Below are 16459 nucleotides of genomic sequence, written 5' to 3'. Positions count from 1 at the left end.
ACATCTGGAGGTGATGTAATCAAAACCTTCCACAAAACGTTGTTATCCTTTTGACTTTTGTCCCACAGTTTTTTCTTTTCTTTGACTTTTGGGTATCTTATTTTAGAGAAATTGAAGAAAATCCAACATTTAATTGGTCCTGCATATAAAGTAATAATAATGATGAAAAAATAATACTGGAGACAGTGCTAAGATTGTTACATTGATTTGATTGATACAGTTAAATAGCTAGACAACAAAACACATTTGGTCAAAAGCCTACACATAAACACAAATCAGTCCTGACAGGCAAAGGGAATGGTATCCCACAATTCCTTGCCTTCCTGCCAATCTAACAGCAGCACCAAAGTTACAATTGATTAATTGAATTAATTTGACTGAAAATAAAATAACTGTCTGATAAGTACGTCTTATTTTTAAATTTGACTGAACTCAAAAATATGATTTTTCTTAACTGAAGCAAATGATTAAGTTAGATTAATGTAAAAAGGTTTGTCGATACGTGGTCTTATCATCTTCATACGGTGGAAAAAGTATTATCTGAGCTTCTTCATCCACTAAATCATCTTCAAATGGACACGCCATGCTCCTTAACCTCTCTGAAACAAACTAACCTTCAACTAAACCTACTCCACACCAGGTTATGTTCAGAGCATGAGTTGCTATGGCAACTTGACATACAGTACAGACCAAAAGTTTGGACACCCCTTCCCATTCATTTGAATGAGAAAGTGTGTCCAAACTTTTGGTCTGTACTTTACCCGGAAAACATACTTCCATTTTTGGAATCGAAAGCTGAGGCTATCCGCTTCCCTAGCCTCAAACTCACCGTGGTAACTCACATAACCTGCGTTTGGGAGTACCGCTTTGGTGAAATCAAAGCATAGCTTGTGCTGGATGCATTAGCATGCATGTGTGAGCTTGTGTGCTCGTTCTCCTCCTCTGTCAACAGCTGCGTTCAGTCTGCCCCGCAAGAAAGCGTGCAGTCCTCCTCTTTTCTCTCCCAAACGGAGCCACACTGCATCCTTCCCCCCTTGCTTTAAGGACACGGGCAGACTCTGTTGCGCGGGGCCCGGATCGTGCTCCTCCTTTCAGCCGCGATCTTGCTGGCTTCAGATAAAATAGGCCAAGGGTAGCACTTGGCATCTAACTTTAGAGCGTTTTAAGTTGCAGAAGCATCTAGTAAACTGGTGCTATAGTTGATATTGTGCCAGTTTTGTTGTTGCAGCTCACTTTTTACTGCATTTATTTACCATTTAAGGCTAAAACCATTTTATTTGCTGATTAAATACACATACTAAACATATCTTTTTAAAATTGCATTTTTATAATTCTTTTTATATTCTGTGTTTTACTATGTTCAACCGTGTTTTACTGTTTTTTTTACTGTGAAGCACTTTGTGATTTTTATTTTGAAAGGTGCTATACAAATATAGCTTATTACTATTACTGTAAAAAATCCAATTAAGGAAACATTTTAGGACTGTAGGAAGTATAGATATGAAACAAAAACGATGATCTATTTTTAACAGCTGTTTTTTTATCCTATGTTACCTAACTTTTGAACTTGTACAAACATGGTGTGGGAATACATTTAAATGTGTTGGGAAATAAGATTTAAGTGGAACCAAATGAGCGTTTATATGTGACAAATTTGCGTCAAGCAGGGAAAGAGAGGTTTCTTCTATTTTATTTCCACAGTTTACTAGCGCATGTCCACCGACTACAGTTGGAAGAGGCTTGGTGCGACATTTTAAAGCGGTACATAGAGCGGTTTCACAGCTCTGTTCCGCTATAAGAAAGATTTTGTGCCACCACAATTATTAATTTGATCATGAATTCACGGGACATCCTTCATGATTTAACTTAACTTGTTTAACTTTTAACACTCATTTAATCGATGCGCACATTGTACATAGAGCCCTGAAACTTTTGTGGAAACTTGAGTAGCTCGGTGGGAACGTGAGAATTTTGAACGCGGAAGCCTGAAACGCGTTTTTTACATAGACCTTTAGCTAAAAGTGGTCGCTTAAGCGCACGTTGTCTAAGGCGGTGTGAACGTAGCTTCAGAATTTTTAAGGCTTGTGATATTTCTTGTTTCCTTGCTTTCCTTTTAAAGTATCTATTCAAAATAAGTGTCATCATCATTTGGACTTAATAACGCTACATTTCTTCTGCGTTCAGAACAATCCTCTGAATGTGAGGAGGTGTTTTAAAGTGATAGTTTTTTCTTTTTGCCTACATACCCAGTAAATTGATTCAAATCCTGGACACAAGTGAACAAATTCTCTCATTTCCTTCCACCACAATACTTCCCTTTTTCATTCTCTCTGGATGCCTTCATCCCTTTGTACTTTCCCAGCTGAAACCTTGCAAACCCTTTAAGAACTTTCTGTTGGACCAAACCCTTCATCCACACTGAAAAAAAAGGAGGCATGCAGTATGTGAGCAGGTGCTTACTGTAATCCTTGCTAGGCAACAGCATATGCCAGGCTGTTCTTTTTGGAACGGCAGCCAGGACAAGTCAGAGTGAGGGCCTAAGCTGCCCCTGTCCCTCATTCCCCTCCTGTCATCTCAACCGTCTTGGGCTGTGATGGTTTTTTTCAGTGATTGACCCTAAAAGACTTTCTTCAAGAGAATTTAAGAGTTTCTGAATCATCATATTTTTGTTATTTTGACCCAATATTTTACAAATATTTTGTATCATTACCGCTGGCATGGAAACGTTCTTGCATCATGCGATGTTGTCGACTACTTACTCATCCTGCTGTCATAAAACTGACATCTTTGATTATTTTTAGGTTTTGTCTGTTTTAGAATCCTAAACTTAATTGATTCTGGTACCAAAACCGATGAGGCGACCGCAGTTTTAGGCTTTTTTCAGTTCTGATGTCGCACACAACCAAATGCAGCAGTGGCTCATTGTGTAACGCAGCTGTTGACATCAACTGCTGTTGGTATCTTAAGGCGATCCGTTTGGTTACCGGTTTGTTGCTGAGAGTGCAGAGTGCTTTACGAGTGTGTGTTTATGACAGCGTAATAACACACCGTCTTTACTGGACAAAGATGAGTCATTGTTAAGGGTGTTGAATATGTTGTTGGCACATCTTTTACTTGTTTATAGACACGTGCGCACACACTTTGAGTACACATGTATGGAGTCTGCATGTTTAATCACAGGGAGGAAACAGATATCCGGATCAAATGGCTGCTCCACAGTGCCGTACTCTGTCATTTGTACTCCGCAGCTCCAGCGTTTCCCTCTTTGACACTAAAATATTGTAGGCCATGCTGCGGTTCCAGTAGGCCCCAGGGAAGTTATTTCAATCTGTATTGCCTTCTTAAAAATATTCTGTCTCTCAATGTGGATCTCTGTGCTTCCCTTTAGATTGCTCTCTTCCAAAGTGTGAATCCAAACTGGACGGCCCCGGTCAAACATCAGGTAGGTCAAAGATTTGTGCTGAACTTCTAGAAAACTCAACTGAAAATTCTTTAACACAGGATGCAAATGCAGCCATACCCATACACCTACTTTCTGTGTCTAAATCTATTTTCCTGTCTTGAAGATTTATTGTTATTGACCCCAGATGTGCAGGCGAGTCGGGGAATTCTCTGAACTTTGGGTTTTAAGCTTGAAATGCGGTTGATTTAACCTTTTTCTTCTTCCTGTTGTCTGACTGTAAGACCAGAGTGTCGCTGAAACATCAAGAACACCACGCACCATGGGCACTTTTGAACGAAAATGTTCCATCAAAGCTGTACTACATCGAATCCCATTAGACTCAAGCTCATCTGTGGCATCAGCTAGTAACCATGACCTTGTGGGTCGCATCCTATAATACCCCCAGGACAAACATACTATAAATACACCATGCTGCTCTCTTCTGGGTGACTTGTTTTTGGGTATAAACAGGACAGCTAGATCGCTCTTATTGGGGCACATTGATTATGCAAAATAAATTCTCATTCCTTGGCAAATAATTGTAAGCTAATTTAAACTAAGATGAAATGTAGTTTATTTAAATGAAACCTTTTTTTTTGGCAATCTGTGCAAGAAAAGTTGCATTGGTATTATCATGATATGAACAAACATGGAATCCAGTTTTGTCTGGAAATGCGTTTATTAATGCAAGACCACATCACAGCGAGGTGTCATCATCACTTGCTCTGGTGTACAGCTTCAAGTTTTTACCTGACATATTCCAACTAGGTCATCCAGGGATAAATAGAAGACCAGTCTGTATGGACAGCTTGGCTTATAACTTACATCTGCCAGAGCAGGAATGGCTCTGGCAGATGTAGCCAGAGCTACTACGGTCTTTAGAAATGTTTCTCCTAAAATGAGGCTTGAGCTACTATATAAATCAGAGGCAGTCTAATTGTCTGAAACATTCAGCTAAAAAGAGATGAGAATTCACTTGAGTCTTCTAGAGAAACTGTAAACATGCCATTTATTAATTCTCTTCTGAGTTGATGCTCCTCTGACCAGTGATTTTATGCATTTTTTTTGCTGCTGTGTTGCTTTAACAAGTGAATGAAACAGATTTGCTTTTCTTTAAGTGAGCAAGTTAGATAGATACGCATAGTTTCTGTCTTTTCTTTAATCACTTAATGAATCAAACATTTATTTCTCCACCCATATTCTCACTTTTGAGCTGCATGTTTTTTTTAATCATCCAGGTGGATAGGACAGACCTAGCTGGGTATGTCCTGTTGTTTGGATACATTACAATCCAACTTAAAATCCTTGATGTTCAGCTTTATTTATACATGAAGTAATAACTTTTTTAAAAAAAAGGGAAGATTGATCCGTTTATGCTGCCCTATACAGATTGTAATATTATAAAAGTGACAATAATGCAACAATGTTTTATGGAGGATACTTAACTGCTAAATCATGTGTCCCTAAAACAGTCTTAGCCTGCATATGGATTTACAGACTAAGCATGCTTAGAGTAAAGAGCTGGACTGCTTCCCAGATATGCTTCAATCTAGAGTCCAAGATAATCTGTAACAGTAGCATGTTAAGGCAGGATGATTCTGATCAGTAGCTGTGTTAACAAGTTGTGTATTAAATAAGATCTATTTGGGTCAAAATGTTTTTGGGATTCAGAAACTCAATCACATTTTGTGATTTTTTGGTCATTTTAATTGTTGGCTCACTCGTGGAATCTCACACATTTTGTGGTGGGAAAGTTCTTTTCCATTTAATTGTAAATTTGTGATTTAAAATATTAAATTGAGGAAAAGGGTCAAATCCCCCTTTTCTCCCATTTCGTCTCACTTTTCTCTCCACCATATGTTTCTGTTCAGTTTCCTTCTGCTCTGAGTCCCTTCTCTAGTCTTTGTCCACACTGAGATCACTGTGTGGTTCCTATTGAACTGGGCTTTGAATGTTAACCATGTGCACTGTGGGTAAACTGCCAGACAACTGCCAGACATGCTCCTTCAGTCTTGCACTAGTGTGTGTTCATGTGTGTGCATAGATCTTTTTGTGGTGGAAAGAGCAGTTTTCTCCGTACTTCACAGGATTTGGATTTTTTCAAACTCCTCTGCAGGGGGCCACGATGGAGAACGCTGTATGGTGTTGGTTTATACATCTGCATTTGGGTTTCTGTCAGATTTGTCCCGGGATAGAAGCATTTTTACATATTTACTATCTTTCCATCCATGGATGGATGTCCTTTGCTGGGTTATAATTGTTAGAACCTCCTTTTAATACAGTTTAAACCCCATACCCCTAGATAAGTCATGGAAGCTTCATTATTATGTCCTTACCACATGACCCAGAAGTGCGGTTTTAATGCTAGGGCTACTGATAGCACTTTCCGATGATACAATAAAGATAGTTTCTGCAGAAATACTCCAAATTGTTTTAAAATATTTGCGAAAGATCTCAATTTACTCTGAAAAGTCACTGAAACTTGTGTCAGTGGAATTCAGAACAAATTATAAACTATGTGTGAACCAAAGAAACAGTTGTTGCATTTGTCAAAAGTTTTCTTTAAGGTATTATAACCGTTGGAGAACTCTAAGAAGAGCTGATGACTTATGAAACACCTCAGGTGTGCAATCTCATGTTGCACTCAAGCAACCTCTGTGTGACATTTAACTGAGTATTGTAATGTTTATGTGAACGCTGGGTTCATTTCAGCCCAAATTCAACAACACTTGAGCAAAATGAGTCCAAATGTAAGTTAGAAATGTCTGCAACATGTATTTGTTGCAAAACAATGAGGTTTTTGCTTAAAATGTTTAACTTAGCTTCACTTGAAGGAAACCTTCAAGACAGCACAAAAGAATTGAGCCATCATTAGATTTGAGAGACAAATACAGTGTCGGTCTTTCTGTTTGTCTACAGAGTATGCATACTTTGTCATGTTGTCTTGACTTCATTTTCTTCGGTGGATACAGGAGTGTGTATCTGTGTGTCTTTTGTAATACTGTGTTTGTGCTTGTGGGTGCATTCCTAGATTCCTTTGTGCCACAGAAAACCTCTGGCTGTGCTTGTTGTTAAAAGTGCACATTTCGCATTCTTGCGTCACAGGATATCAGCATTTCTGAAACGCGATACTTCCTGTGGCTAAAGAAACATTTGCTACAAATCAATAGAAAGGATGGCTGTTTGGAAAGGAAAAAAATCTATTTGTTTGTCTAACATATCTAAAAGTAATGGAGTAAAAACATTTAGTTATACAGGGTGGTGTATATTGAGGATGTGGATGCATTGTTGCTAGAATAGTTTATGTTTCTTTTATCTATTCATTTTTCTTTGTTGCTTATAATTTTTAAACCACTAATCATGTTATAGTATCTTTTTGATTATTCACAGCACCTTCCTTTGTCAATCACGTCCCAATTGTTAAATAAAAACACTATCATCTGATTTCATGCCATTTTTCCACTTAGCATCTTTTCCTTCAGTTTAAATTAGAGGAGTAATTCCATTGTGCTTTTAAGAGCAGCATTGTAATATGGTAAAGGTGTGGAGTAACCTTTGGCCGACTACCTCGCCACAGCCCCTATAAAAGCCTGCTATCAGCTCCGTTTCCACATGATCGCTGTCTGTGATCTCAGTCCCTCACGCCCCTGCAGAGCACCCCTGCACAGAAAGGCCAAGTTCCACTCTGTCACACACCCAATCACAGGCCACCTCTCCCATATGCATTAGCCAATCAGACAAGCACCACAGAGGAGGAGCTAATCAGGGGGGAAGGGGTGTCTGCGTGCATCCGCTGGTTGTTCCTTGACTGTACTGATCCAAGAACCAACATAAGACCGTAGTTTTGTCATTTTTGCTGCTGCCTTAGCAGGTTTTATTGGTTGTGCCTCTGCAGGATAAGGTTGTGATTAATACCAGAGGAGTCCGAAAGCTTTTTTTTTTGTGTGTGTGTGTTTGTTTTTTGGACTCACAATGGTGTTTCCATCCTTCTCCTGCAACTAATTTTCAGCTGTATGATTGCTGCTGGGCTTGTCCAGTCCTCACTGTTCCTTGTCTGTTCAGTGGAACTGACATCTAAGACTCTAAAAGTGTGGGTGCATACCGCACTGAAAATGGCACAAGAAGAAAACAATAGTGGACAGTGTATTAGGGCCTGTTTGTAGCTAAGGTGACAGGGTGAAAATGTGGAGGATGAAAGACCGCGACTCTCAAAGCACTCAAGTATTTTTCCTCAGATGGGAGGTTACGCCTCTTTCTTCCTGTGGAATCTTGTTTTGTGAATGGCGTCTTTCTTCTTCTGGAGCGCTGGTGACATGGACCACTGGACTGGTTTGAGCACATAAGGGGGATAAAATCATGTCCGTTCAAATCCTGTTGGTGTCCCCTTGTAAGTATGACTTGATAACAAAATGCTAAAATGGTTTGTATAAATGGGATTGAGCTTAGTAGTTAAAATCAGGTGTGGTCCTCTATTTCTTATCGATGAATCTACAATGCAAAAGTATGTTTAATCCATAAATTCACTAATACCAGACAAAAAAGTGCCTATTTTTGATCTTCAAGCTAAGTAAGCGATGCATTTGATGCACGCGAGGAGGAGAAGTGGCCCTTCCTGCTCCTGAATGGTGTTGTCTTTATGTGGAATGTATACTTGTAACCACAAGAGGGCCTATAAAATAGCCTGTCAAGAGGGCTGCTACTAAATTTTTTCCATTAGATGTCAACCTAAATAACTCATTGAAGTAATTTGTCATTTATACTTAAGATTTTCATCACAAGTCCTAGATTCTGGATATGAACTTTAGAAAATCAATCTGGTAATGTGGATTTGTAAAAAATAATAAAAAATAATTGTTTTGATACAAACAAGATAACTTTAGAAAAGCAGCAGTTATTGTGCTCAAACTAGAAGGTGCAGTAGGGACATTTAAACAATTAAAATGGTTTAAATGAGCAAAACTTAGACATTCAATTGTGGTTCTGTAGTATTCCAAAAGTTTCTCTTTGGTGCACAGGTCAAATTATAGCTGCTATTGAATAGAAAACCTTCTCTTTTTCTTTGACATCCCCTTGAGGCTACAGAAAAACATCTTTATCAACAGGAACATTATTGTAGATGACCCTAGTGTCTTTAATTTTTTAGCAGTCTTTCACTGCAGATTTTTCTTAAACTGGATAATACAATTACGAGTGACCAAAATGTTGGGATTTTCCCATTTTTTATAAAGTCCGCCTACATATTTTTACAGTTTTTTAACAACCAATTCCAATGAAAATCATCTTTTTGGTGTTTTCGACATCATATTGCTTAATTTTATTCACAATGGAGGACATAAAAAAGAAAATGAAGCTTAAAATTTGCATTTCTGAGTATGCCCTTATTCAAATCATTGTGAATCAGGAACAGATGAAAAAAATGCTGTTTGAAAAAGCTTGTAGTTGTACAATTGGCAGGCCACGAATTCCCTGCTCCATTCCATTCTGATGCATCCACTTCCAGACAAATAGATCCATGTATGTCTACGTTTTCCTTGTCTAATCTGCTATCTGATTCCAAAATGTACGGCTTGTATACCTTAAATATTGCTCACCATTTTTGTTGTTATATTATATTTTACTGAGGACTGAGTTTGCCAGTGTGTGACGTAACGGATACGGCGAATCACTTATAGGGGACTTTTAATGGATGTGCATTTATTTCCCTCAGTCAGAACAATGCTGAATTGTTCTTGATGTAATTTTGTGTTATTTACACTTTTAGTGTGTTGTGTCTTCTGTTATGTGTGTTTACTGTTAAAAAAACCCATAAAACTGAATAGCCAACATTAAGCACATTTTGTATCGTTTTTTTTTTGTCCATGTTTAAATTCAGCTCTGTTTTTGGCTGGTCCTGAGGCCTCAAAGTTAAAACATTGAACTTTTCTATGGATAACAAATAGCGTTATTTGTATTTTCTTCTATTTTGATAGATTTTTTTCGCATTACCAAATGTCTTTGAGCACATCCTAACATAAAAAAAAAGAAAAAGAAAATTGCCAGGTTAGATTTGACTTTAAAATCTCAACTGCTTTGTGGAAATGATCCTGTAAATTTTCCCGCACTGGCTATTTGTGCAGACATGCATGAGGCTATTCATGCATAAGAGACAGATGTTCCATGAGATAGTCTTTTGGGCCTGTGTTTTCATGACTGAAATAACAAGAAAAACACATAGCATCCAGCAGTCAGATCCTGGCATGCAGATAGATGGGTTGGAGTCTGTGCTTCATTGTCTGCTGTGTGTGTATTAAAGGCAACAGCGGCGTTTATGGAGGACAGCTCTTGCGATGATCAGTTCAGACAAATGGTAGATAGTTGGAGTGGGGGAGTGGAAGAGAGACTCACTCTAGAGGAGAAATAAATGCCTATTTGCAAACTTTCTATGGAGGCATACACACACACACACACTCTGCATTTTTTATAAAGCAATATTGTATGGACCAACAAAATATTTGTGCATTGTGTTGTTCCCTGTGGGATCCAGCTCTGCTGAGCTTTGTAAACAGGAACTGTTCTGCTTTTTGCAAGCTGGCAACCTGGAGGCCCAAGACACACCGACACATATACACACACCAGCACACACCCACGCGCACACACACACACGTTATATTAGGGGTGGAGCATTTTGAAATGGCTAGTAGGGTCTAGTACCTCATGCTATGTACACGCCAGGCATGTAATGCGCGTTCAAGAACGATCTGTTCGCGGATTGGTAAACGGGCTTTTAGCATATGGTGTTCACACTGGACTTCTCTACCCGATACTACCACGTGTACTCACGGTTTGGGAAAGATTTGGTGCAAAATGTCAGAGCAGGGCAAATCTTGCTTCAGGCTTTTTATTTCACAGCTCCATATTGATTTATGAAAGACTTGCTGTTTTATAATTCCGTCTGCCCAAACACCCCAATTACTAATTTTTCCTTCATGATCAGTTTTCTTACATGACACTTCCGTGAATTAAAGGGGACGCCCTCCATTAGTCACTACTAAGTCTAATGTTCAATGAGCATTCAACAACCGCACTTTTTGTCCGTAGTGCCCATAAAGAAAAACTTGTTAGAAACTTGCGTAGCGATGTGTGAATGCAAGAGTTTCAAAAGCAGAAGACCGAAATGCACATTTACATAGATGTTTCATTGGAAGTGGCTGCTTGAACGCACGTTGCAGAGGCTGGTGGGAATGTAGCATTAGTCAATGTCTTCAAACAGTAACTACATTTCTTTATTCTTAGTTTCAAACAAAACACTTAATATCACTAAGTTGCTTAGTATCATAGTTTCACTGAAGGCAGTAAAGCTCTCAGCACAAATAAATTACCCAGATAGTTTTTCTCGTTGGACCTAATCTAGATGTTCACCTGAATTTTGGTACTAAACAAACCAGTTGGTGCTGATCCATCTAAAAAGGATGGAGCCGGTTCACTGTGGAATTCTGAGAATGCCGTCAGACTTTCAGTGAACCAAAGGGAGATGAAAATAGACTGACGCAAGCAGTTTACACTTTTAATTAGAAGAGAAAATCAAAATAATTGATTTTTAAGATCAATAAGACCAATGGTTTTTATCTTTCTTTAAAGCCTGTGTATTATTAAAATAAAATGTTCAGCTGATATAGATAGCATGCTGATATTCCTGTACCAGTCTACACATTAGAAAGACTTTGTCAGTGCATTTCTGTTTCTTTTACAGTATTTTCCATGTCTCTCTCAGTCTCCAGATGCCTCTCAGTGGGGCATTTGTGGGTAAAACGAAATGCATCGTGTCAACAACAGCTGTGTTAATTCAAATACATGCTGGTTCTTTCTTGAGCTTATGAATAACAATATCTTTTTTTAGACAGACAATGGATCTTTCTAGATACATACAACAAGGTACAAAAACATGTAAAACATCACTTTGTATTGCCACTGTTGACATTGCTTGTATCATAGTAAAATAATGTGTGTCCTACCCATACTGTATATAACTGGAGAGATAATCTCTGGTCTCACTCATAGGATTATATATGGCAAAGATAAAGCCTGAAGTGGGAGGGGCTTATAAAGGGGAGTTTGATCTGCGCAACTCAATAACTTTCCAGTAACAGCAGTTGGTTGGAACACAGTAAAGCTTGAAGCTCTGTTGGGTCTACCCATGCAAGCATTCATCCTTCTTATATTTCTGCTGTGTTCTGTGCAGGGTTACATGGGTTGCTGGAGCCTATCACAGTTACCGTAGTAGGCGAAGGTGGGGTTTTTCATCACAGGGCCACACACAGACAGATATACTCACAGTTACTTTTTACAGTCACACTCCCATTCACCCATTCACACACTAACACTAGCACCAATCTATAACCCAAAGGAGGTATGTGACGTTCAGTGCCTTGCCCAAGGACATTTTGGCACACTGGAACTGAATTTGGCGTCATATTCAGGAACGGAAGATTAATACCTGTTTTATTTTCTTTTTTGTTTATTTTTTCTGTTTAATTTGGGAAGAAAATACACACACACCATCATTCTTGGCCTCTTTATCGTTGTGTGTGTTGTCTGTGTTTATCTTTCTTTCCTTACGTTTGTCATGAAAACACTAAACTAAAGCAGACCTTTTTTTATCACCTCTTTCTGCAACTGTCTAATAATGTCAGATAAAGTCTCGCCTGCCTCGAATGTTCACTAGAGAACAGTTGATACCTCATGGTCCTGGGCACGTTTCCTTTCTGCGTTTCCTCTTTCATTTGCTCTCTGCTTTTGTTTGGAGGCAGTTAGAAAGGCAGTGGCCTGCGGAAACATCCACCCTCCTTTTCTTTGTGTCTGCCTGTGAAGTGTTATTTGGTCTGCTTTAGTTTATCGACTGCCTTTTGCTGTTTAGTGGGACAATAGGGCGAGTTTGGTCTCAGCAGGCTGTTCAATGGCCTCCCTGTAGCCGTACAAAGCGTCCTCCTCTCTGCTTCATTGATGTGTTCATGCAGTTCAGCTGGCTGCCCAATGAGTCTGAACTGTATACGTTTGTGCACAGAGACGCCAGTGGATGCTATGTCCTGAAAGGAACTTGTTCTCTTCGTCACGGCTATAGTCCATCTCACATTCAGGTTTTTGTTTGCCATGGAAACAGTACAACTAATAACACAGAGGCACTGTTTTACATAACAGTAAACCCTTGTGTTTGATCACATTGCTTTTGGTCAATACACCCATTAGCAAAGTTCTTTTTCGCTCTAAGTTTGGTATTGGCACAGCAGTGTGTCCCTTTTTATTTTAACTTGTGCTGTCCAGCAGTTAAGCAAACAGACAGAAGCTGAGAGTCTCTTGTGTTGGACAGATTTGATTGTTTCAGCAGGGGTCAAGTGACCTTTAGACACACAATTGCATTATTGTTTTTTGGTCTTCAAGGTCCAACTTCCATCCATCCATTTAGCAAAACTGCTAAATCGCTTTTGAGGTCACGGGGTTGCTGGAGCCTATCTCAGCCACTGTTGAGCAAAGGGGGGGGTACACCCTGGATGGTTTGCCAGTTTATCGCTGTGCCACACATAGACACACAAGTATACACAATCCCATTCCCACTAAAAGACAATTTTAGATTCACCAATTAACCTATGAAGCCTGTTTGTAGACAGTGACTGGCAGCCAGGGTGTCCAGAAAAAAACCCACACAGAGAACATGAAATCTCCATGTAAAAAGGACCCAGCCAGGATTTGAACCAGCGCATAACCCCGTGCTAACTACTACACCACTGCACAGCAGAGCTAACCTTTATTTATTTATTCTTATTAGGTTATTAATAACATTATTGTTACATTACTCGTTTCTTTTGCATATCACCCCATCGATCTGAACTATCTCTTGACACATACCTGTAGATGTCACCCGACTCTGTCTGAGTTTTACTTTCAGAGAGGTGACGATCCTTCAGAGTTATTTATTCCAGCAGGATCAGAAAGATATGGATGACCTGGACTGCATATATATGGACATGCAGCGCTTTCAGCCCAACTTGAGAAGTCTCTGAGTTGTTGGAGTTTGATCTGAACATGGCTGCTTTGAGCTTGCTGTTCTACTTGCACTACATGCCATTTTTGCGGGTCAAGAAAAGTCAGCTGACAGCGGATGCAACAAACGATAATGGTAAATGCCAGCTGTAAAGTGGGAAAAAAAATCAATGAAATTAAAAAGAAGGATTTATTTAAATATTAGTTTTGTAAAAAAAAAAAAAAGAATCACATCATTCTTTTTGGTCTATTAAAGGGACTTTAGATTAAAATACTTTTTTAAAACTCACATGCATTTTCTTAATACTCACAACAGAAAAAAATGATAGCAATAACTTGTTATGTATGTACGTATTCTTGATGTTTACTGATGTAAACATGCAGGAAAAGTTTATAGACATTTTTTTTCTATTATTCTAAATGATGGAAATAGAGTTTTTGAAAGCACTGGTTCAAATGTATTCTCTAATTTGTCTCTTTAACGGGGGCTCCCTTGTCTTAAGGATCTCTTGAAACAAAATGAGCAGTGACTAAGCAAAAGTAGTTGTAATATTTTTTTCAAATTTAAGTTCGGAGTACTTGCAGTAAAAAGATTTGACCAAAGAGGCTGTAGATGGCTCGATGCCAAAACGCGCAGTCACCGACAGCAGCATTAGAGAGAAGATTACAACCAATCGTTATTAAAGCCTATTTCCCTCCCAAATCCACCAACGACAAATGTTTAAAAAGCTTAACGTTTTTTTCCCCATGTGAGTATATGGCTGGGTGACAGGGAGGGGAGAAACCGTTAAATGCAAAGCAGCACATGCCTCTATAATCTTGTTTTGGGGAGGGTGGTTAATATGAGGACTCTACACACACACACACACACACACCCCCACACACACACACACGCACACCCACACACACACACACACACACACACAAACAAGTCGGCTGGGGAGGACAGGAGGATCTGGCAGCCCTTTTGGGCTCCTGCAACTAAAGTGGACTTTAGGGCGCTGACCAGTGTATGTTATGGCTTTTTGCCCAGTCGTACTAGAGCTGTTAGAGTTAAAGCGGCTGTAAAACCTAAGGCTTAAGGCTCCGTCGAACAGGTGTGTTACCGGTCTTACCAGTTAATAATGGCGGTGCTGAATAATCACTACTAGGAGCAGGCCCAGGCTGAGAAAATCCTTATTAGATTATCAGGTAGGGTATTCGTTATGTTCATCTAGAATCTTCAGATTTGCAGATTTGTGGAAATTCCTTGGGTATATTTTTGATTTATAAGATTGTTGGCGAATGCCAATGATCTAAGTTACCTGGAGACTGTTTTCATGTTTTGTGGTTTAGGGTTTATTTGTGCACGCTCAGGATTTTGGAATATGTTCTTGTTTTAAAACCTGATGGAATCATATTACATTGAACTACTTTTTAAATATTTAAAGTATATATTTTTAACATTTTGTAAAAGACTATGGAGCCCTTACCATGACATAAAAAATATAAATTGTTCCTTCAACTTAATTTTTTGTGGTCACAAATTTGTATTTTGTGTGCACAAATTGTTTTGTGATGACAAAATTGCATTTTTTTGTTGCTTTTTCTGTGCACAATTTAGTATTTTGTGCACACAAGTTAGCATTTTGTGCCCACAATTAAGATTTTTTTTGCAAAAATACTAGTTTGTGTGCACAAATGAGCATTTTGTGGCCACAATTTAGTGATTTGTGCAAACAAATTAGAATTCTGTGACCACAAAATTGACTTTTATTTGCTTTTACTGTACACAGATTAGTATTTTGTGTGCACAAATGAGATTTTTGCAGCCGTAATTTAGTATTTTGTGCACACAAATTAGTGTTCTGTTGTCACAAAATAGCATTTGATTTGCTTTTTCTGTACAAAACTTAGTATTTTGTGTGCACAAGTTAGTATTCTGTGTCCACAAACTAGCCATTTACCTACTTTCTCTGTGCACAAGTTAGCAATTTGTGAGCACAATTTAGCATTTTGTGTGCACAAATGTGTGTTTTAGGTTCTTACTGTTAATCAGGATTTTGTGGCCAAAAATTCTAATCAAAAATTTTCAGCTTAATTTGTGCACACAAAGGCTAATCTGTATAGACTAGGATTTGCTAGGTGGTGTTTAACCAAATAGTAAATAGGCTATTAAACTTGTTTTTTTGACCATTAGAAACTGAGTTTTTCCATTTATAAATAAAATTCTAATTAGACTATTATTCCTTTTTTTATTTTTTGTTAAAACATGGGTATAATTCAGTAGTTTTCCATTGTCTGCCAGATGACTCCTCTACATTGGAGGAAGCAACAGCCGCTAGAACTGCATAACTGCCATGAATCCCTGCTTTGTAAATGTAAATGTAAATCAAACTACAGCTGTTCTCATCTGGGAGCTGTAGAGTTGCTTTATTAGTAGTGTGTGTTGCAAAGTTGAGCTCAGCTCTGTAGTTAGAACATTTGAAATACCTATAATTTTGGTTGGGGAATAGATGGAGGATGGAAAAGTCATTGGGAAGATCATTATAAACTCTACTCCCTCTTATGTATACACTCGTTTTAATTCCTAATCTGAACAAACTATTGAAAAAAACAAAGAAAAGAAAAAATGAAAAAAATATTCTATGACACTTCATTTCAACGATATTGTGCTTCGTCATTCATTCGTTAATACCATTAGTCATAGTTTCATTTTTGCAATGATTGCAGTGAAACTGATTTAGAAGCAATTTTTACACCCTTCTCTGTAAGCTCATTTTAATGACACATAATGAAGAAAATGTTCTCATGGACTTTATTTTAGTCTTTTACTGTATGTGGGTCATTTGACACAGCTTATGTTGTGCAGCCAGAACACAGCACTAATTTAGTCACCGCATTTGAAAAATTGAGAGTAAGGAATAGTTCGAAGTCGCAAAATCTTTAGGTATTGAATGTCACGGGAATTCTGAAAAACAGGTTTTCTGGTTAAAGAGTAAACGGCAGGCCCAATGCTTCAAG

General features: G+C 38.4%; 1 protein-coding gene across 3 annotated transcripts in view; it reads left to right on the top strand.

Moving 5' to 3' along the window:
• LOC101164837 (triple functional domain protein) overlaps nucleotides 1–16459 on the top strand; it is a 103549-nt gene that overhangs the window by 11339 nt on the left and 75751 nt on the right. For all 3 annotated transcript variants that reach the window (XM_023964294.1, XM_023964296.1, XM_023964295.1), the window contains exon 2: nucleotides 3389–3442. In XM_023964294.1, the coding sequence (XP_023820062.1) occupies nucleotides 3389–3442 (54 nt within the window). The remainder of the gene's footprint in view (nucleotides 1–3388; nucleotides 3443–16459) is intronic.

Source organism: Oryzias latipes, chromosome 16 (genome assembly GCF_002234675.1).
Source record: "Oryzias latipes chromosome 16, ASM223467v1".
NCBI lineage: Eukaryota > Metazoa > Chordata > Actinopteri > Beloniformes > Adrianichthyidae > Oryzias > Oryzias latipes.
Note: the sequence above shows the minus strand (reverse complement) of the source record. Positions and strands in the feature narration are given on the sequence as shown.